The sequence below is a fragment of the Neofelis nebulosa genome, chromosome 12, assembly GCF_028018385.1.
Source record: "Neofelis nebulosa isolate mNeoNeb1 chromosome 12, mNeoNeb1.pri, whole genome shotgun sequence".
NCBI classification, from domain to species: Eukaryota; Metazoa; Chordata; class Mammalia; order Carnivora; family Felidae; genus Neofelis; species Neofelis nebulosa.
Window position 1 is genome coordinate 7,873,894 of NC_080793.1, and position 21,943 is coordinate 7,895,836.

Here is a 21,943-nt window from a genome sequence, read left to right on the forward strand (position 1 = left end):
TAACAGACTGAGTCATCCAGGCGCCCCACAATTTTTTTTTTAATTAAAAAAGATTTTTTAATTAAAAAGAGAGAGGCAGAGTGAGAGCGGGGAAGGCACAGAGAGAGAGGGAGACACAGAGTCTGAAGCAGGCTCCAGACTCTGAGCTGTCAGCACAGAGCCCGATACGGGGCTCGAACTTACAAAGTGTGAGATCATGACCTGAGCCAAAGTCTGGCGCTTAACCAACTGAGCCCCCCAGGCACCCCAATTTTTTTTTTTTTTTAATTTTAGGGAGAAAGAGAGAGAATCCTAAGCAGGCTCTGTGCTCAGCGTGGAGCCTGACATGAGGCTTGATCTCACGACTGTGAGATCATGACCTGAGCCGAAATCAAGTCAATCAGATGCTTGACTGAGCCACCCAGGCATCCTGTGTAAGCTTGTTATAATCCAAGGCAGACTGTTTTTCTCCCAGGGATGACCAGGGGGCTTCCCAGGGAAGATCAGAGGAGAGGGACTCCATGTACAGATTTACACCAAGATTGCTTGTATGTTTATTTACAAATAGGAGACACACACACACACACACACACACACACACACACACACACACACAGATATCACTGGACATTTCAGGAAACTTGGAGCAGGGAACAGCCCTTCTTCTCTGTCTGTCTCTTCTCTGGGCTCCCTCCTCACTCAGCTTGAGCTCTCTAGAAAAGGGCTCCTGACCCTTTCTTGCTGGGAAGCCTGTGGGTGTTCTGTTCTGGCTGGGCTCTCGCTGCCTCTCATGTCCAAATCTGCCTGTCCCAGTGGGCCACGGGCAAGGGGCTGTTGGCCTTTGCTCAGTCATTCATGTCCAAGCCAAATTCTGCATACAACTCTTTGGTGGTGACACCTCGGATCACGGCTGAAAGGAAAGAAGGAAGAAAGAATGTGTCCAGTGGGAGGCATAGGAAGGAGAATGGCCCAAGGACTGAGCTACCCAGGACCCACTCCTACACCTTATTCCTTCTCCTCTAGTTGGCCGAGATACCCTCCTGCTACTCCTTCTAGACCCCTCCACTGTGGGCCCTGCTTGGCCACCCCAAACTAGACTCATTGAACCCTCACCCCACTTCGCAGAGGAGCCAAACAAAGCTGGACTGCACTGAGCAGCTAGAGCCTTATGCTGAAAATGTAAATTTACATTCACATTGCACCTGGGGCCTGCTGAAAACTCCCACTCCTTAGGCTGCCCTATGGGCCATGTCCTGGCCATTTGGTGATGCCATGCTTCCTGCTCCCTCAAGGACTCTTTTTTTCTCTCAGGGAAAAGGGGTCTCTTCAGAGGCCTTCTCTAACCACCTTAGCTCATCCCCACCCGCCACCCTGTTCATGTCTCAGTAGTCCCCAGCTCTGGCCTTTGTTTCTTTCATAGCAGTTAACACATTTTATAATTCCTTTCTTTGTGCTCCTTTACTTACTGAGTAGGCCCCAGAAGACTGGGAACCATAGCCCTCAACCTGGCAGGTTGGTGAGTTCATGCTCAAACCTGTCTCTGGCTCTGATGCAGGCCCTACACTTGAAGAAAAAAACCTCAGGGACTCCTGTAAGAGCTGTCCAGCTGCTTTGGGGCATTTGGGGAGCAGGGCAGCTGAGGATGGGAGGGCTGGAAAATTAGAGGGCCCAGGAACAAAATCCAAACACCCTGGGGAATGGGGACTCCTTTCCTCTGAGTCCTGGCTACTCCTCTGGGGTCCTGATGCTCACCTAGCTTGCCTAGCAGCATCTGGCCTACATCCTTGATGTCATTATACTCGTGGAGCTGGGAGATGTGGTCCTCCAGTTCATCCACACTGTAGCCTCTGGGATGAGTGATGGAAGAGAGAGAGAGAGAAAAAATGTTTAAGAAAGCTGGGGAGGACCCAAGGTTCAGAGAGTAACAAGGCATCTATTTAACAAATGTTCACTAGGGGCCTACTAGGGGCACAGGGAGGGCCCTGAGGAAACTTACAGTAGGGCGGGGATCTGTCCAGCCCCTCGCTCCTGGCAAACGTCTCTGTGCCCTTAGGGGGTGGTTCCCAGCCACACGCTGGTACTATGTGACCCTGGCCATAGCCGAGGGATTCACAGATAAGCACAGGAGTGGCTACTCAGATCCCCTCATGTGTGAAAGGCACATTCAAAGGCTGCTCAGTCTATGCCACGTGGCCAGAGCATGGGGCATGGGAAAATCTAGGAGTTGCAAAAGAGCCAGCTTCCCCCCAGGCACTGAGGATCCCACTTGCAGAGAGAGAAAGAATGGAGTCCATGTGCAGATGGGAGCAGAGGCAGAGAACCAGGGCCCAGAGAGAGCCCGTGAGTGGGATAACCTCTGTTCTGGACAGCTTTCCTCTTCCTAGTTCCAGGTCCTCCTGGGTCTGACCACACCCTACCTGAAAGATTCAGCTGAGACACACAGCTGGGCTGGATGCCCTGAATCCAACAGCAGGGCATGGGGTACAGTCCTTAGTTTTACATTAAGCTAGTGCGGCTGGGTTTCAGTTACTGGGCACTGGTTAAAAGTTATCTTAAACATGCTGAGGGGTCCAGCAAGACTTACTCAGATATTAGTTGGGAGATCTCCGTGTCCAGCAGGTCCCTCTTCTCCTTCAGTTTCTGAATGTCAAGGTGCAGAGAATCCTCGCTGGCTCCATCAGCCTGGCCAGACTTGGGAGATGGCCGCTGAGCGACACAGAAAGTCATTAGCCAAGGGCGCCTGGATGGCTCAGTTGGCTGAGCATCCGACTTTGGCTCAGGTCATGATCTCATGGGTTTGTGAGTTCAAGCCCCGCATCAGGCTCGCTGCTGTCAGCGTGTAGCCTGCTTCGGATCCTCTGTCCTCCTCTCTCTCTGCCCCCCCTCCCCTCAAAAATAAAGCAATAAAAAAAAAAAAAAAGTCATTAGCCACACTGACCCATTATCCACAATTTAGAACCTACAAGTTGTCCTCAACAGCCTACCCCTGCTTCTGCCTGCTGACAGACTCCCCCCACCTTTTAATAAGATTACATTTCCCCTCTTCCCTTGGAATTAGATGTGGTCCCTGTAAGTTCTGGCGAGTAGAAGTTAATCAGAAATGGTGTGTACAACGTCTGGGAACTGTCCTTCCAGGAAGAGGGCCTCCCTTTCTCTGGCCTTCCTCTTTCCCACTGGCTGGAATGTGAATCTAATGATAGAGTTGATCAGTATCTTGGGCGATGAGGTGGAACCCATGTTGAAGATGTGGTAAAACAAGATATGGACCTGGGTCCCTGAGGGTTAGGGTTAGGCCACCATTATTTGGGGTTTTCTTTCACTCCCAGCCAGACGTAATCCTAACCAGTGGGCTCACCCTGGCCCCTAATCTGACCTCAGATAATCTGCTTCAAGTCTACTTCTTGGATTCTCAAGTCTATGTCGTCGCTGGGCTTATCATCTCATTGGATAACAAAACCCTTCCCGGGAGCTGCCGTTCACCTTTGCCCTTTCTGCCTCTAAAAGCTGCGAAGTCCAGTGCCTGGGACGCTGCTGATCTTCAGGAAATGTGTGTTGGATCAACTGTCTGCACAGGACAGAAGAGACCGAGGAAGGGATTCAGCAACGGATAAGACAGCAAGCCTGGCCCCTGCCTTCACAGAATGTATATACAACTGCCAATAATTGTGTTTTCCCTCCAGAGAGCTCCACTAAAACGGTCACTTCTCAATGGCCCACTATTCCTTTGTCCTGATACTTTATAACATCCATCACCACCCGACATAGACGTTTCATTAATAACCTTATGCTCCTTGTTGGCCTTACACCACTGGAGTGTAAAATGCATGAGGGCAGGGACTTTGTTTTGTTCACTGTGTCCCCAACAGTGCCTGGCACGTGGTGGACATTCAGTAAAATGTGCCAAATGAATGAGTGAATGACAAATAATTAACCAGCTAACAACAAGCCCGAAAAGTGCTTTGAACTTGACATACAGTGTGCTAAGGGAGCGCCTAACGGGGCAACCGGACTGAGCCAGAAGTTGGGGTGAGGCTTCTCTTAGGGACCTCAACTCTAAAGGATGAGCAAGCATCAGCTTGGCAAAAAGCTGGAAGGAAAGTATTCCAGAAGGGGAGCGTGTATCTAGATGGCCAAGGCAGGAAAGAACACATGCGTCTGAGGGAATGAGAATGGTTTCTGCGTGGGGTGGATCGTGGTGTGAAAAAGAACAAAACCAACCACTTGCGGTGCTGTCAGGAGGGAGGAGAGACAGAGCCGGCTTGGAGAACGTGGGGTACCGCTGGCAAAGGCCAGGAGACCGTTTCTTCTTTGAAGCTTGGTGGGCAGGAGGAAAAGAAGGGGAAGGCTTGAGAAATGGCCTGGAGTTTCTCAGCAGAACAAGGTCTGCTGGGTGAAGGCCTGACGAGGGCTGGGGTGGGTCAGCTACTGTTGGGGACGGGGAGGAGGGCTGGGGGCAGCACCCACTTACGCCGTGGAGGGTGAGAAGGAGGGCGGGCACAAGGGTACTCACAGGGGATTGGAAGGCCCCGCGGCAACTTTTGGAAAGTCCTGGTTGAGTCCTGGAGAGGAATCCGAGGGAAAAAAACTGATTGAACCTAGAATCCGCGCTGGGAGGAAACGGGTATGTGGGGGTGTAGGAGGTAAGGAGTTGGGAAGGGGGCAGAGAGGGTCCGGGATCAGGGCAGGGATCCTCAAGGAAGGAGGATTCTGAGAAGGGGAGTGTGGAGGGCTAGATGGGGGGCTCTGGAAGTGATCTCTGAGATGAGAGTTGGGCAGGGCTATGAGGCATCAGGAGAGGGGCCGTGAAGGGATGCGCTTTCGCCCTGCTGTCCGCTCTTCGCCCACCTTCTGAGCCCTGGGGTCCGGGGCCCCCGTCTCGGGGGAGTCTGCAGTGCAGGAGCGTCCAGGGCGGAGGCGGGAGAGCGGCCTCTCAGGCCCGCCAGGTAACCGGAAGCTTAGGATGGAGACCGGCAACGGTCAGGTAGCGAGCTGCGCGCGCATCCTGCGAGCCCAGGCCCCGCCCCGCCCCCCCCCCGAGGTGGGCGGGGACAGCGGCTGCGCGCGCAGCTTTTATTGTGACTCCACCTGTCCCTTTGAGTTCGCGGGGCTCTAACCACGCCCCCTTTCCCTTTCATCTCTCTTGTCGGCCAATAGGATTGGAGGATTGAGGCCACGCCCACCCAGCTGGAGCTAGAAACGCCCCGTCCCTCCTTTTCTGGCCATCACATCTGCGCGGTGACTACCGGGAGTAACTCCGCAGTGGTTGCTGGGATCGCGATGATGTGGCCCCCCCGTACCTTTTCCCTTCCCGTGATGTCGGAAGAAACCCGACAGAGCAAATTGGCTGCGGCCAGGAAAAAGGTAAAACGTGCCGAGTCGCGGCTCCCTGACCCAGCCAAAGGCCCCTTCGACGGCCGGGCGGTGGTCAGAGTCTGTGCTGCCCCTAAGGCACACAGGGAGAGCCCCTCGGCGCCCCTTGGCGGCCCCCCGCTCCCCCACCAAAGTCTTCTCAGCCCGTCCCGCCCCCTGGCAGCCCAGCCCCCGCCCTCTCCCGTCGCCCCTGGGTGACTTTGGGCAGTGACTCCCTGGGCTCCCCACTCCGGGCTCGGCTCTCGCCTTCTGCCACCCAGAACCAGACGACCTGGGCTCCCCGGGCCGATCCCGGTCTCCAAGGACCTGGGTCCTGGCCCTGCCTTCCCCTCCCCCACCGCGGAGCGGAGCCGCGGGCGTCGGTAGGGAGGAGTGGAATGTAGTTACGTCACAATCCCCCTCGGAACTGTCATTAGCGCCAGGAGCCTGGTGTTTGATCTTAACTACTCAGTCCCCCTGTGTTTTCATCCCCTTTCCGGTGTCTGGTCATGGCACAAATTTCCAGTTTGAAGGGAACTGGGGACTGTAGGACCTAGGTGGGAGGGGTTTCAAGCACCCTTACTAGACTGTATCCCATCCTTAGACATTGACTTCACTAGTGATCGAGACACGTTGATAACACCTTGGTGACAATGGGGGGAATGTGTTTCCTTTAGTTTGGTATCCTCCTAGGTTTCTACTGTTCAGAAAGACTTCTGACATTTTAAATCTGAATCCTCTACCTCACATTTTAATTTCCTATGATTCTGGAACCAGTGCCTCTTAATCACTGCTCTTTGGAGTGAGATCTGCTTACCCTCTGTGGGACAGATCTCTGGAAACTGAACTTCACAGCTGGGAATCTTCCCCCAATCATCATGGAGTGTCCTGAGTGCCACAGGATAAATATGGGACCAAAGCCTCAGTTTTTGCTTAATTCTCTTGAGAAAAATCCTTTTATGTTAATACACATTATTACATATTAATACACATTATTACACATTATAATTACATTACATATTACATATAATTACATTACAAGTTAATACACATTGTTATGATACATTATGTCATAATAATATGACATTTGCATAGATTTGTAAGATTATAATAGACTTCTCTCTGAAATGGTGCTTGGGTTGCCCTTGTTCTGTTGTGTTTCCAAATTCACCAGGCGTGTGCCTTCACTGCTTTCTGCTGTCAGGGTCTGTTGGTGTAAAAGTTTGAGAAATACCAGTCTGCAGCCTTGACAGATGTGCAGGAATGGACTCTGATGTCTGATTATTCAGATGTTTCAGATGTTTACTTTTCCACCTCTGTGCCTCTGGGATTGCCTCTTGGCACCTGCTGATTTTGTAGCATAACCCCAGAACTCAGAGGCAGAAGACCGGGTTTAAATTCCATTATTGCCCCCCCCCCCCTTTATTTTAAAGGCCCGTTACCCATCCATGTCTGCAGTCATTAAGGATTACAACATCTTGTCGGGTTGCTGGTGGCATTAAATCAGGTGGCGGATAGAGGAGTATATTGTAAACAACAAAGCTGGATGTGAATATGGGGGTTTACGGTTCTCACGAGTCCTACTGCTTTTCCTTGCTGCAGTTGAGAGAGTATCAGCAGAGGAATAGCCCTGGTGTTCCTGCAGGATCGAAGAAGAAAAAGAAGATTAAAAATGGCAGTAGCCCTGAGACAACCACTGCTGATGGTTGTCACTCTCCTGAGGATGTGAGTATTGGCTGGCCAGGCTTCCGGGGGCACAGGGGTACGTGAGGGGTAGTAAAGGGCAGTGATGAAGGTTGTGGAGAAAGTGTCAGGTACAGGTTTGAATCCAACTGTCCCTCTGCTGGAGACCTGTCCCTGCTGGGGATATACTTCCACGTCAGTAAAAATTGGGGTCATTGTTGTCTGACTTACACTCGTGACACTGAAATGAGACGATTGATGTTGTTTTTAGAATAATCCCTTAGTATAGGGCCTTGTGCGGGGTGAACATTCAGTCAGGGGTGGTGCTGTGTGACTGATGGGGTGACTTTCCTCATCCCCAGCTTCAAGGGGAAGCCAGGCAGTGCGAACAGCCATATGCCACCACAGCCTTCCCTTAGGAAGCACCAAGAGAGGCCCAGGGTGTGGTGAGGAGAGCCCCAAGCACTTGGGTCAGGAGACAGTGGGTTTTGAGTCTATCTTTGCCACCTGTTGGCTGGGAGACCTCAGGAAAATCGCTTCCTCCCCCGGGCCTCAGTGGCCTCATCTGTAAGATGATATTGTTGGAGCAGGTCAGTGTCTTCCAGACTTCTAGCTGGAGCCCCCTTTGTTCAAGTGAACCCTTCCCTCGGCAGTCTGGTTTTTGAAACAGCGATGAGATTCCCGTCAGATTCATCCCCGGCATCCTGGGCCTGAGGAGAGGGTCTCACGCATGTATTCAGAAAACAGCTGCATCGGGCAGGTGACTGCATTCTGTGTCACTGCGTCTTTCAGGGGACTTTTCTCTCTGTGCACGTTGATTTCTGCAAGGCGCCAGGTGGCCGTTTGGGAAGGCGGCACAGGCCATGGGTTCGTTCCCGTCTCTCTTTTCCAGCATTCCATTCTCGTGACCCCATCTCTTCTTCCTTCCCTGACTCTCTCACCTCTCTCTAAGCCACTTTTCTCTCTCTCTCTCCCCCTGCCCTTGTTTCTCCCTTTTCGCCTCCTGTAGATTCAGGACATTCTGAAGGTGCTGGTGTCCGACCTTAACCGCTCCAATGGGGTAGCGCTCCCCCCATTGGACAAGTGGAAGGTGAGGCAGTGCCGAGCCCCCTCTCTGGCTTGCTCTTTCCCAGCTGTGCATGCTCCAAGGCTTCTCTGGTTTGGGGGATACTTTGCCTCTGGCTTATTTTATGTTGCTGTCATTAACCCTCAGCCTGTTCATGTCTGCTTTTTCACCTGCTTGGTTGATTGGGTTTGTTTTCCCTCCCCCACATCTTTTATCATCTTGGAGAAGGTGAGACATACCTTATAGGCTCAGAGGAGCCGCTAAGGGGCATGGGGAAGGGAGTACAGGCCTAGAGGAGTCTGGAAGCTTGTATTTGCACTGAGTTCTACGATTCCGTGTCTGTATCCTGCTGTGGTCCTGGAAATGAAGACCCAGATCCTTCTTGTCTTATTATTTTTAATGTTTACTTATTCTTGAGAGAAAGAGAGAGACAGCGTAAGTGGAGGAGGGGCAGAGAGAGAGGGAGACACAGAATCTGAAGCAGGCTCCGGGCTCTGATCTGTCAGCACAGAGCCCGACGTGGGGTTCGAACTCTCGAGCTGTGAGATCATGACCTGAGCCGAAGCTTAACTGACTGAGCCACCCAGGTGCCCCTGCTTGTCGTTTTTTTAAACCCCCTCTGTCTCAGTAGCTGTTTCCCACTTTGGTTTTCTGTTCCCGCAAGGCAGGCTTGTGGTTGCAGGGTCCTGGACGGAGCTGACAGCATTTCCAGAAATGAGGAATCATGGAGAGATTAGTTTCAATGGGACATTTAGGGGGGTGGACAGTGTTTTTTAAACACTCCAGACTTTAGCTACAAGACCTAACGGTGTGAAATAACCTGGTTGTTCACAGGATTGTCGTGTTATATATATTTAAGTCCTCAGAAAATTACTTTTGTCCTTTTCTGAACTTTCTTGTGTTTAGTGCTAGGGATCCATGGGAACCCAGGTTCCCTGAACAGGTTGGCATGGCAACACCAGGTTCCGGGGTCAAAGGTCACAGCACGGACAGTAAACATGCAAATGATTCATCTTCAGCTCCCCAGGCTCTGCAGCATTTGATCTAAGGAGGGAGGTAGGGGTGGATTGTCAGAGGCCAGGGCTGATGGGTCCAGAGAGCAGCTAGCCCTGGGCCCTGCAAGAGGTATGGCCTCCTCCTGCTGGCTTCACTGGCTGGGCCTTTGCTCCCTAGTCCTCTCCCCTCATCAAACTTGAATTTGTCAGCCATCTTCCCCATCTCTTTGCTCATCTGGCCTGTAGGACATGAGATCTCTAGGGGCCAGACGCTTGGACTAAGTGTCAGGCCTGAGCCTGGAAAGAGTCTGGGTGGGGCTCTGGTCAAGCAAGTAGGTCCAGGTAGGGAAGAGGAAGTGGTTTCTCCATGGCTCCTTGTCCCCACTCCCAGGATTGTTCTCCAGAATGTCAAGAATCAGAGGGTAGACATCTTACCTCTGGCTTTTCGGGTTGGTTCTTGGTTTTAGAGCCAGAAGATTGGGGTGGGGGTAGTGGCCATGTTTTTCTTTTTACTTGCAGGCATAGGGTGAGGCTTCTAGTTGGGCAGCTGCTTTCCCAGAAAAGGCCTGAATAAGGCAAACGTGGCCAGTGATTGGGGGGAGCAGGGGGGAGAGGAAAAGAGAGCAAGAGAGGAAGGAGGCAGAGGGTGGCGTTGACCACATCTCCATCACCAGCACCCTTTTGCCCAGCAGGGGCCCAGGGTGAGGGTCACTCTGGCGTTCCGGAAGAGCCGTGCCTGTCTCCTCCCCGACTGGGCACACCTATCTTCCCCCTGCTGTGGCTGCCAGGGTCAGAGCCCGGTACTGTCTCTTGCTGAGCTCCAGGGAGAGCAAAGCCATCACGTATTCATGAAGGAGGTCATGCATACCCTGCTTTGAGCTTTGGCCATCCAGAAGGTTGCAGAGCGGCCCTCCGCGCTCCAGAGTGGCTCCCAGCATGTGCGATTGTCACTCTGACCACAGCAACCCCTGTCCTGCCCGCTCTGTACCCCTGCATCCATGGCAGCAAGGCGCCTTCTTACCTGCATGGCCCCTAACCCCCTGCTCTGTTCTGTGACAGGCGCCCAAAGACCGCGCCGCTCCTGCTGCACCAACTGTTGATGACACCGTGTCACCTGGCGGTGTCCCTTCCCCCTGTGCTAGTCCCCCCCGTGTCACTAGCATGGCATCAACTCAGGTTTGTGCCCCCTCCCCCCTTGCCTGCCACCCCACTGTACGTTCGCCCTGTGCTCCTCCTCAGAGGACCGTACCTGCTTTGGGCCCTCGTCCCCTTTCTTCAGGTAGTTTGGTTTCTAGAGCCAAGCACCCTTCCCAAGGACTGAAGTGAGAGAGGCCAAGACCAGGTCTTTCCTTGAAGTTTGGGAAGATGGAAGGTTGTCAGAATGAGCTTGGCTCCCCCCCGCCCCCATCCCTGGGTGGTCTTACCAGAAATTGAGTGACTACCTCATGCATTTCTTCCCTAACAGAACCATGATGCAAAAAATGAACCTTTTCTCATGGAAGAAAGCAAGTGAGTAACTCCTATGGGGGCAGCGGTCCCTAGGCTGAGGGAGTTGGGGCGGGCCACTGCCCGTGACCCCCTCTTTCTCTTCGAGCCTCCTACACCCCTGACTCCTGTGTTCATCCGCAGATGTCTGTCGTCTACCGAGAGCCTGCGACAGCTTTCTCAGCAGCTCAATGGTCTTGTGTCTGAGGTACCCCAGAACTTGAAGCCCAAAGGAGAGTAGATGGGGAGGGAAAATATGATAGAAAGCAACAGAGGTGGAGAGAGGGAAGAGCCTGGGACCAGCTGGCCTGCTGGCTGATGTGTAGCTCGTCACAGCTCCTCTGAGTGTCCTCTTTGAAGCTCCCCGAATGAAGGGGTTGGACCTCGAGGCTGGTTACCTCGTTTGATCCTGCTGCAGAAAGCACAGAGTGAGAGCTGCCTGGGAGGGGGATGGAGGAGGGGGAGATAAGAACCAGGAGGAGTTGGTACAAAGGGGTTACTGCCAAGTTAGAAAAGTTTGCAGTTGTTGGGCAAGACAGGAAGTTGGAGAGCTTAGGCACCGAGGGGGACAGCGTGCGTCTCCATGTGAGCCCTTTCGTGTCTCCTAGTCTTCATCCTACATCAATGGGGAGGGCCTGGCTACTTCTGCTAACATAAAGGATCTGGAGGTAAGTTGGCTTGGACCACGGCCCAGTGATCCTGCAGGCCAGCCCCCACCTCCTCCCACAGCGGGGGCTGGGTGCCCCTCTACCAGCTGAGACAGCCCAGACAGCCCCCAACCCTAATGACTGCTCTCTCTACCTCTCCCCCCGCCCTCGTCCAACTCCTCCTCCTCCTCCTCCTCTGCATGCGCCTCAGAGCCGGTACCAAGAGCTATCACTAGCCCTGGACTCCAGCAATCTAACAAACAAACAACTCAGTAGCAAGATAGAGGAATTGGTAAGAGTCCAGTGGGGTCCCCTGGTTTCACGCTGCCAATCTGGGGCTCTAGTTTTCCCCTGGGGCTCTGAAGAGAGGGGCTGGGGGCCCCTGCTGCCAAGGGAGAGTGGGGTGCTGGGGGGCCTAGGTCTCAGCTGGAGGGACCCCGGAGCACGGAGCATGCAGCATGGCTCTCTGTGGCTGCCCTCTTTGCCTCCTCTCTGTTCTCCAGACACCCCTGCTCGAGTCCTCTCCCCACTTGCCCCGGGGCTGTTGCCTCTGGAGGAAGCACTGGCTTGACTGGTGTGGTCTGGCCCTGAATCAGTCCCTAATTTGCTCCGTCTCTGAACTCGGACAAGTCACCTTTCCTCTGTGGGCTTCAGTTTCCTGAGGAGGTAGAATTCGAGGTGTCCGAGTCTGTCCGATTTAGCTCAGAAGATCAGGGCCCTTCATTCCCATATCCCTGCTGTTAAGAACCGAACGGGGCCTATGGTACACGCTCAGTAAATATCTGCTGAATGAGTGCACCCTTCCAAGCCACGAGCTGGCAGAAAGGTAGTCTCGTTTCTCAGCTCCCGTTTCTAGAGGTTTATGTCCTTGGCCTTTCATGGGTATTCTGGATTCAGACTCTCACTTGTGTAGATGTGAGGCAAACCACCCAAGACCCAAGGTCTCTTGCCTTGGGAACTTGAGGAGAGTCTGTCAGTTCATGTCCCCATGAACTTTCCCTTTAAAACCCATTTCTGGCCCCTGCCCATCCCTCCGTTTTGGTCTGGGGAGGGTAGTAAAAGGGGGACAGCCTCAGTTACCCTCCTTTGACTCTCTCCACAGAAACAACAGCACCAGGAAACTTTGGATCAACTGGAAAAAGTAACGTAACATGATTTGTCTGCTGATTACGTGGCGGATAGGTTTGGGGAGGATTCAGTTGTAGAGGCCCATTCTCGTCTGGGTCTGCTCCCAGCCTGGAGAAATAAAGGGCCCCCTCTTCCCGCACCCCTGCCCTACCCCTCTGCGGCCCCCCCCACCCCGGGCCCCAAATCTGGCCTCATTGTTGGGCCTGTCCTGGGCCATCGGTGGCATTCCAGGAGCGTGTCTTTTGCTGTTTCAACTCTGCCTCCTCCCAGTCAGGGATGTTGTGTCCTTCTTGCAGGAGAAGAAGGAGTTTGAGCAGAAGCTTATGAAGGAACAGGGTTCTCTAAGGGAACAGCTACAGGTGTGTGGCGTCAAGGTCTCCCTCCCACCCCCCAGGAAACGCTTCCTTTCCTCCTCTTCACTGCTGCTTCCCCTTCCCTCCCAAAGGTTCACATCCAGACCATAGGGATTCTGGTGTCTGAGAAGACCGATTTACATACAGCCTTGGTCCATACACAGCAGGCAGTCAGGCAGAAAGCAGGTAGGAGTCTAGACACCCATGTCTCAGCCTGGCACATTGGCAGGGCTTTGGTGGGATTCCTTCCTGGGTCCCACTTCGAACTCTGTCATTCCAGGAGAGTCTGAAGATCTTGCTAGTCGCCTGCAGTCTTCCCGCCAGCGCGTAGGAGAGCTGGAGCGCACGCTGTCTGCTGTGTCTACACAGCAGAAACAGGTGGACAAGGTGAGCCCAGCAGCTGACCCATCCACTGGAGGCGCAGCTACCCTGACAGGGGAATGGCCTGAAGGTCCCTTCTGTACGACGGGGTGTCTTGCTGCCCAGAAGGCGGCACGGGCCATTTCTCGCTGCCTTAAAGTTGTGTGGTTATTAAAAGCAACCTGGGGCTGAGCTGGCTGACTTGAGGGAGTTGGCAGGGGTGGGAGCTGCTTTCTGGAGGGAGCACTGAATGCAGAGCCCAGAGGCTGAGAGCCAGCCCTGCCCTCCATGGGCTGTGGACCTTGGCCAGTACAGAACAGTACTTTTTTTTTTTTTTAACGTTTGTTCTTGAGAGAGACATGTGCCAGTGGGGGAGGGGCAGAGAGAGAGAGAATCCCGAGCAGGTCCCAGGTGGTCATTGAGCCTGCCTTGGGGCTCGATCTCATGAACCATGAGATCATGACCTGAGCCGAAACCAAGAGTTGGATGCTTAACTGATGGAGCCACCCAGGTGCCCCTAGAACAGTACTTTTAGTATGCTACCATTTGTACAGGAAGGGGAGAAGGGTGTGTGTGCTAGATACGAAGTGTGTGAAAGGATGTATAAATACCCAGGGAGAGAAACAGAGTAGCTGGGAGGCATGTCACCTCTGTCCTTCTGGGTGGTGAGCTGTGTGAACAGACCATCCATTAAAAAAAAGGAACAGAGGATCACGATGCAAACTCACTTCCCCTCCTTGTGTCTGCTCCCCTACCCCAGGGAGAAAATAGGTGAAGAACCAGATGTTTAATCCCAGCTCTGTCTCGGTGACGACTTAACTTGTGCCACTCTGTGTTGTTCACCTGTAAAACAGACATGCACCCATGCCTCCCCCAGGCGGTGATCGCGGGGATTCAGTGCGATTGTTAGCTCGGCACCCAGTAAAGTGCCCAGTAAAGGTTCAGAAGTGCTGGTGCCGCTAGTAATAATGATTGCAGTCCTACCTGCCCTGTGTGGGCCTCCGCTAGCCAGCTGTGGCTCTCTCCCACCCTTACCGAGTTCTTAGCCGAGGCACGTGAGAACATGGGCTTGGGAATGCTTTGAACGAAATGTCAAGGGCGGGTGCGGGCTGAAGAAGCACAGCTCTAGAGGAGTCCCTGTGCGGCCATTAGTCCTTGAGATGCACCTTCTGCCTGCCCGATCCTGACCTCGCCTTTCTGTGTTTGCAGCACAACAAGGACTTGACCAAAGAGCGAGATGCCCTCAAACTGGAATTATACAAGAACAAGTAGGATGGCTGGGGGCTGGGAAGTGGGAGGGGGACAGGAACACGGCGGCGGGGGGGGGGGGGGCGGCATATGGGTTAGGACAGATGCAGAGCCAGGCTCTGGGCCCAGCTGTGCAATCAACACAGGCCGTGGCCTCAGGCCGCTCCTGTCTTCTCTCTGGCGTGCCACTTGTGACTCCTGATCCCCGGGTCCCTTCCGACGCCACTGTTCTGTGGCTCTGTGGTGAGGGTGGTGGGTGGATCACCAGAGCGCTCTTTTCTGTTCTTTACTTGTACCTTTCTTTGCTGCCTGTGGCTACAGCAAAGACAACGAGGACCTAAAGGAGCATAACTCGGAGCTGGAAGAGAGGCTGCGTGTTTGTATGAAAGAGAAGGAGGCCCTGCAGCTTGGGGTGCAGGAGCTGGAGAAGAAGCTGGAGATGTCGGAGCTCCTGCTGCAGCAGGTGAGGCCAGAGTCCTGGGGAGTTGGGGCCCCATCCATCTGGGGCTGCCGTCTCCAGCCAGGAGCTGGAAGATTTGCATTCTTGTTGTGCTCCTGCCATAGAATCCTGCTGCAGACATCGATAAAGCATCTACAAATCGGGCCCTGCCCAGACCCGTGGAATTAGAATCTCAGGGATGGGGCTTTTTTTGCCTTTTTTTTTAAAGCGCCCCGGTTGAAAACCATTGTCGTATAGATGATAGTTCCGAGTCAGGACACATAACAAGGCAGTTCTAGCCCATGCGTCTGCTTCCTCTCGGAGGCCGGGCCACCAGGTCGTCAGGGTGCCTGGGTCAGAGAGCTTCCCCTTGTCAGTGCTTCTTCACACTGAGCAACACTCAGCCTTCATGTCACTTCCTTCGGCAAGGCTCTTCCTTCCAGATCAGCACAGGAAAAATCTTGCCTCTTGCCCAAGACAGACCCTCAGAAACTCTGAGAAGGAGTGTGCGTAGGTTCCTTGTCCTCCCTAAGGTCTTTTCCTAGCGAAACAGCCCCAACTGTTTCTCCCACGGTCTGTCACCCTCCTGATTGCTTTCTTCTGGATGGGACCTGAATTGTCAGGGCTCCTCTTACAGTCAGTCTTCCAGAGCAAAACACGAGTCTGCAGATTCGGCCTGGCCTGGGCAGCATACAGAGCTCTGTATCCATCCATCCACCCATCCATCCACCCAGTACGACTGGAATGCCTCCTTTGTGCCCATTCCTGTGATGGGCAGTCTAACAAATGGCAAAGTGAGGGCTTATGCTTGCTCCGGAGTTGATGGATGCCTGTCCTCTGTGACCTGAACACCCCATCTCTGGGACAAGCACCACTCTGTAGCCTTAATCATTATAGCCAGAAAGGATCTGGAAGGATGAACACCAGGTTGATGGGCCTGGGAGGCAGAGGGCCACTTACAATGAATATTCAGTAAACATGAGGCTTGCGGACGTAGTACTAATGACGTGAGGGTGGACCTCTTCATCGATGTGGGTGCACGTTATCCTAGTGCACACCCGTTTGCGGGAACCTGCATAGAGCAGCCCGGTTTCCCAACGCTAACCTTCTCGTTTTCTACTCTCCAGTTTGCTAGTGGGTCTAAACCCCCCGACAGCAACCAACAGTTACAGCAGGCCCTGGAAGAACGGGCACGGCTGGAGACACGTGTGGGGCAGGTGAGGCCTTGCAGGGCGAGGGGTGTGGAAGCAGGATGATCGCAGGCAAGCAGGAGCTGGTGAGGCCCCGTGGCTGCCCCTGCTAACCTCTGTGCCCGTTCTTGCAGCTGAAAGACACCCTCAAGCATATGCAGCTGGAGAGAGACAAGTACGTAGAGAATCTGAAAGAGGATAATGCCTTTTGGCAGGAAAGGATGAAACAGATGTCTGAAAAGGTAAGGTGTGACCTTCGGCCCCCCACCTTAGGTCATTTGATCTTTCGGGGCGTCGGTAAAATGGGAAGGCTGTCACTTGCTGTGTGCAGCCAGAGGTGGCTGGGTGGTTTTTGCGGGGGCGGTGGGGGGGGGGGGTGGGTGGAGAGGGCGACGGTTGCCTGGCCGTCCCTCCCTCCGCAGCCCCCACATGCCCATCCCTCCCTCCCCACCCCCCACACGTCCATCCCTTCTGTGCTCTGGGCAGATGCAGCAGTTGAAGGAAGAGAAGGAGCACAGCGTGAGTCAGGTGCAGGAGCTGGAGGCCAGCTTGGCTGAACTGAAGAAACAGATAGGTAAGCTGGGGCCGGAGTGGTAGGGGAACAGGATTGGTGTCAGAGGGCCAGCGAGGATGCCTTCGAATGCTCTAGGAAGGCGGACAGATGGAAGGGCACTGTGGCCAAGGGAAGGAGGTCTGGACCAGGAGTTGGCATATCTGGGTTGAGTGCCCACTGTCAACCACCCAGAGTTGTCTTGAGCATAAAAACATGAAGAACTCTATTCATAAGTGTCTGGAAAGATTGCACGTCCTATGAGTGTGAGGGATTATCGGTCAGGAAGCCAAGGTTTGGGGTGAGGAAGCCCAGTTGGGAGCAGTGGACCAAGGGGCGCCTGGCTGGCTCAGTCGGTAGAGCGTGCGACTCTCGATTTTGGGGTCGTGAGTTCCAGCCCCTTGTTGGGCATGGAGCCTCCTTTATCTATCTATCTATCTATCTATTTATTTATTTATTTATTTATTTTTATGTTTATTCATTTTTGAAAGAGAGAGACAGAGCACAGGCAGGGGTGGGGCGAAGAGAGAGGGGGACACAGAATCCGAAGCAGGCTCCAGGCTCTGAGCTGTCAGTTCAGAGCCCGATGCGGGGCTCGAACTCACAAACTGCGAGATCGTGACCTGAGCTGAAGTCGGACGCTCAACCGACTGAGACACTCAGGCACCCCGTGGAGCCTCCTTTAAAAAAGAAAACAAACAAACAAACAAACTAGGAGCTGCGGACCAGAAAGAGGGGTTTTTTGAAGGCACAGGGATAAGAAGCCTCTACCATGTGCCCCCCGCAGAGGTCCCCCCAGCCCAGGAACCTCCAGCAGGGCCCTCGGAGGTGGAAGAGCGACTGCAGGCGGAGGCTGAACAACTACGGAAGGAGCTGGAGGACCTGGCAGGGCAGCTGCGGGCCCAGGTGCAGGACAACGAAGGTCTGAGCCGCCTGAACTGGGAGCAGGGGCAGCGGCTGCTGGAGCTGGAGCGGGCCGCCGAGTGCTGGGGGGAGCAGGCTGAGGAGCGCAAGCAGATCCTGGAGACGATGCAGAATGACCGTACCACCATCAGCCGTGCGCTGTCCCAGAACCGTGAGCTCAAGGAGCAGCTGGCTGAGCTGCAGGATGGCTTCGTCAGGCTGGTGCGCAGCCCTTCCTCCCTGGCTGAGTCCTTTGGTGCTGGGCAAGACTCTTGACCTCTCCGGGCCTTTGTCTCCCCGCCCGTAAAACGGGGCCGGTGGAGGGGGGGGGGCGCGGGGCAGGGTACGGACCTTACGTGAAATGGTGCCAATCACGGCACCTGTGAGCGCAGATGAGTGGGGTGGGGGGATGTTCCCGCTCGCCTCCACCTTTCCCTGAGCTGTGGGAGGCCGACACCGCGCTCTGGGGTCTCCACCCACACTGGGTAGCCGCCGATTCCTTCTCTTCGTCCAGAGCAACGAGAATATGGAGATTACCAGCGCGCTGCAGTCGGAGCAGCATGTCAAGAAGGAGCTGGCCAAGAAGCTGGGCCAGCTGCAGGAGAAGCTGGCGGAGCTGAAGGAGACGGTAACCCCTGCGTCAGCTGCAGAGGCCCGGGGGGGGGTGGGGGGGGCGGTGGGGGGGCATGGGGGGCTTGGCCAGGACCCGCGGTTCCAGCCTGGGGTTGGTGGCGGGGGCACGTGACTCCAGAGTCCTTCTGAGCACAGCTCCTCGCGGCTCCTTGCTCCTGACTTTGAGAAGTGGGTAGCCCTGGGCCGAAGGTCATCATTCCAGCTAGAGCCTTCAAGCCCCCAGTGAGGGGGGAAGGCTTCTTGGATTCAGCTGTGGCTTCTGACCCCGGTGGTCACTCTTCACTTCTCGTCTCTCAGCCTCAGTTTCCTTCATCTAGAAGGGAGATGACCCTTTTGCTTACAGAGGTGTCGAGGGTGAAATGACAACCATGCCCTTAAGGGGGGGCCGTGCTTTGATTTTCCACTAAAGTTAAAATGGAAAGAAGGTTGTCAGGAGGTGTGAGGCTGGGTGAGGGAGGCGTGGGGCTCTGTGCCAGGGGGCAGTCGCTGAGGTCCCGGAGTGAAGGAGCCAGGCCGCCCGCCCCCGGCAGGGCGGCAGAAAGAGCTGTTGCCCCTACCTCCCCGGTCCCGGCTCCGAAGCTGCAGGCCGCCCGCCTCACTGCCGGGGTCTTCCCGCAGGTGGAGCAGAAGAGCCAGGAGGCCGAGAGCCTGCAGCAGCAGCGGGACCAGTACGTGAGCCACCTGCAGCAGTACGTGGCGGCCTATCGGCAGCACGTGGCCGCCTTCCAGCAGCTGGCCTCCGACAAGGAGATGCTGCAAAGGCAGGTGCTGCTGCAGACGCAGCTTATGGACCGGCTGCAGCACGAGGAAGTTCAGGGCAAGGCGGAGGCCGAGATGGCCCGCCGAGAGTTACAGGAGACCCAGGTGAGGGGCTTGGAGCGCCGGGCCCCCGGGGAGGGCCTGCGGCCTGTATCCCTTCTCACTCCTTCCCGGCCCCTCAGGGACGCCTGGAAGCCGCCACCCAGCAGAACCAGCAGCTCCAGGCGCAGCTGAACCTCATGGCTATGCCTGAGGAAGGTAAGCGGGACCGGCCCAGGGAAGAGGACAGAGCCCGAGGAGGAGGAGGAGGAGGAGGGGGGGGGGACTTCAGGGTGGCGAATCCTCCTCCTCCTCCTCCTCCGGGGACGCGCTGGCCCAAGGTCGCTCTGGGAGGTGGGGCAGAGCCCGGCTTTCCTCCCCTGCCCGCTCCACCTCCCCCGTTGGGTGGTCTGAGGCCCCTCCGGCTGCCTCGACAGGAGACGGACTGGACGGTGAGGAGAAGGACGGGGAGGCAGCCCCGCCAAAGCTGAGCATGCCGGAGGACCTAGATAGCCGCGAGGCCATGGTGAGCGGCCCTTCCTCGTCCCGCCTTCCCGCTTCCCTCTGGGGTCCCCCCGCCACCCTTCTCCTGTCTTGGTTTGCCCCCCTCGGCTTCTCTTGACCCCCAACCTCCCCCGGGAGCCGGTGGTCCGACCTTGCGCCATCCTCGAAACACCAGGTGTGCCCACCGAGGCAGTGAGAGGAGCTCCTCTCTGCCTCCCCGGCCCCGGCTCGTCCCGAGCTTCCCCCACAAAGGCGCACGCGCACACGTCTTGCCCGCAGGTGGCATTTTGTAACTCGGCCCTGGCCAGTGCCGAGGAGGAGCAGGCGCGGCTGCGCGGGCAGCTGAAGGAGCAGAGGCTGCGCTGCAAGCGCCTGGCTTGCCTGGTGGCCCCTGGGACCACCGAGGACAGCGTGCCTGGGGAGACCCACCAGGCCCTCCAGGTGGCCATGGACAAGCTGCAGGTGAGTGAATCGGCTCCGGCACGGCCCCGGCGGGGGGCGGGGATGGCTAGGGAGGGCTGCCGAGCCCTGACCCCCGCTGCTGTGGCTGCAGAGCCGCTTCCTGGAGCTCATGCAGGAGAAAGTGGATCTGAAGGAGCGGGTGGAGGACCTGGAGCATCGCTGCATCCAGCTTTCTGGAGAGACGGACACCATAGGTGAGCGGGCCGGCCAGCCCCCGGGGTCGGGGGAGCTCCGTGAGGGCTCGCAGAGCCTGAGCGTCAGCCGGTCTGCCCCGCAGGAGAGTACATTACCCTCTACCAGAATCAGAGGGCCATGCTAAAGGAGCGGCACCGGGAGAAAGAGGAGTACATTAGCCGACTGGCTCAGGATAAAGAAGAAATGAAGGTGGGCCCTCAGCGTCCCCGGGAGCAGAGAGGGGGCGGGGCGGGGCCGGGGTAGAGCTGGGACTCAGCACCTCTCCCTCCAGGTGAAGCTACTGGAGCTGCAGGAGCTGGTGCTCCGTCTGGTGGACGAGCGAAATGAATGGCAGGGCAAGTTCCTGGCCACTGCCCAGAACCCTGCTGGGGAACCCACTACGGCACCCCCAGCCCAAGAGCTTGGCGCTGCCAGTGGCCGGGGTGGTGAGTAGAGCCCGCGGGCGGGCGGGCGGGCGGTGGGGGAGGGCTTGCACAGCGCTCAGGGGCCCGCCCCTCTCTCTCCCCGAAGATGATCTTCGAGAAGTGAGCCTGGCCGACAGTGACAGTGCGGAGCCTCCCCAGGGAGAGGCCCTGTCACGCCACACTGCAGCCGAGAACCCCACCGCTCAGCAGATCATGCAGCTGCTGTGTGAGATCCAGAACCCCCGAGAACGCCCAGGCTTGGGCAACAACCCCTGTGTCCCCTTCTTCTACCGGGCCGATGAAAATGATCAGGTGAAGATCACGGTGGTCTAGGAGTTAACACTAGCACACAAAGCCTAGACAAGTGGGGCCGGGGGCTCTGCCCCCAGTCTGTCCCTACCACCCTATCATTCCTTCCCGACCACCCTTTTATCCTTAGACTACCGAGACAAGACCCTCGAGAGGGGTGTGATGAACCCCCTAACGAAGGAGACAAATATGTACAGACCCCTTGCCACCTTGGCAACGGCTGTATCTTTATCTCTGGGCTGTTCACAGTTCCGGAAAAACAAAGAGCCAGAGGCTCAATAAATATAGTTTATTTAGGAGGTTGCCTCTTTTGGGGAGCAGGGGCTCCCTGGTGGCCTCCTCGCCCCCATCAGGTAGTCCTTCATTCAGAGGGGCTCATGCATCCTCTCTTCAGAGGCACTTTGGGGCACAAGTGGCCCCCACACTGTCCAGTTAGATGACTGGGCAGCACTCTCCCAGGCCTTGGGATGTCAGGGCTAACAAGCCAAGCAAAGGCATAAGCTGGTGGCGGGGTGGGCTCCTCCCCAGCTCCCTCCCCAGTGTACATACTTAATCTGTGTAACATTTTGTATATTCTGGGGATAGGGCAGCCCCTGTACCATAGCAGAGGTTTGAACTGGCAAATGGGGAGAAACTTCTATTAAATATTTGAATATAGGGAAACTTATTTATTGATAGCATAGGACAGAGAGGAAGGGGGTGGGGACGGGGTCCTGCAGGGGTAATTCGACTCCTGTTTCGCTTTTTATCTCAGAATAAATGGATTTAGCCATACCGCTTGGCCTCGTGTGTGCCTCTTTTCCAGTCACCGGTCACTAGGTCCTGGGGTCTGTGCTGTGGGTGCTGAACAGGAGCAGGTCCTGCCAGCAGAGGGCAGGCTTCTGGATTGTGCAAAGCCCCGCTGTGTCTGAACCTGCCCAAAGGAGCTGTTAGAGAAGGTCCAGCCCTGTCGCCCTCCTGCTGCTGGGGGAAGCCTGGGGGATCTCAGGGGGACTCGAAGGTGGTGGTGGGGGGGCTCATGCCCTAATGGCCAAGAGGCTCAGAAGCCTGATCCAATCCTGGGGAGGGGCAAGCAAGGTCCCAGCACTCAAGAGTGCCGACTTCCAGGTCAGGCAGTTTCTGTGGCGTCACCCTGCCCCTCTGGTGGCCTGTTGTCCCGTCCCTCCATAGTGCGTGCCGGTGCCCCCAGTCCTCCCTCCAGGCTGAGTTGGTGGCCCTGCCCCCCTAGTGGGCAGAGCAGGCTTCCTAGAATAAGGACCTGTG

General features: G+C 55.7%; 2 protein-coding genes across 7 annotated transcripts; one reads left to right on the forward strand and one right to left on the reverse strand.

Annotated features, from left to right (window-relative positions):
* Positions 1–503: 503 nt before the first annotated feature.
* SWI5 (SWI5 homologous recombination repair protein) lies at positions 504–4,980 on the reverse strand. Its single transcript, XM_058693343.1, has 7 exons — positions 4,977–4,980; positions 4,825–4,933; positions 4,490–4,538; positions 4,198–4,293; positions 2,564–2,685; positions 1,732–1,826; positions 504–889 (listed from the first exon to the last, which is right to left on the reverse strand). The coding sequence occupies exons 1-7, from the start codon at positions 4,978–4,980 to the stop codon at positions 825–827; spliced, it is 540 nt and encodes a 179-aa protein (XP_058549326.1). The 3' UTR covers positions 504–824.
* Positions 4,981–5,194: 214 nt separating this feature from the next.
* GOLGA2 (golgin A2) lies at positions 5,195–21,454 on the forward strand. Of its 6 annotated transcripts, XM_058693942.1 has the most exons (27): positions 5,195–5,340; positions 6,931–7,053; positions 8,021–8,101; positions 10,132–10,248; positions 10,538–10,581; positions 10,702–10,765; positions 11,166–11,225; positions 11,416–11,496; positions 12,307–12,345; positions 12,629–12,691; positions 12,778–12,871; positions 12,966–13,072; positions 14,255–14,313; positions 14,615–14,756; positions 15,860–15,949; positions 16,057–16,164; positions 16,409–16,496; positions 17,260–17,597; positions 17,890–18,003; positions 18,627–18,872; positions 18,950–19,025; positions 19,244–19,332; positions 19,590–19,772; positions 19,864–19,966; positions 20,050–20,156; positions 20,239–20,392; positions 20,478–21,454. In XM_058693942.1, the coding sequence occupies exons 1-27, from the start codon at positions 5,257–5,259 to the stop codon at positions 20,702–20,704; spliced, it is 3,081 nt and encodes a 1,026-aa protein (XP_058549925.1). In that variant the 5' UTR covers positions 5,195–5,256; the 3' UTR covers positions 20,705–21,454. The 6 variants fall into 6 exon arrangements, with proteins under 6 accessions (XP_058549925.1, XP_058549927.1, XP_058549928.1 ...); XM_058693944.1 differs by lacking the exon at positions 11,416–11,496; XM_058693945.1 differs by lacking the exon at positions 10,132–10,248.
* The last annotated feature ends 489 nt before the right edge of the window (positions 21,455–21,943 follow it).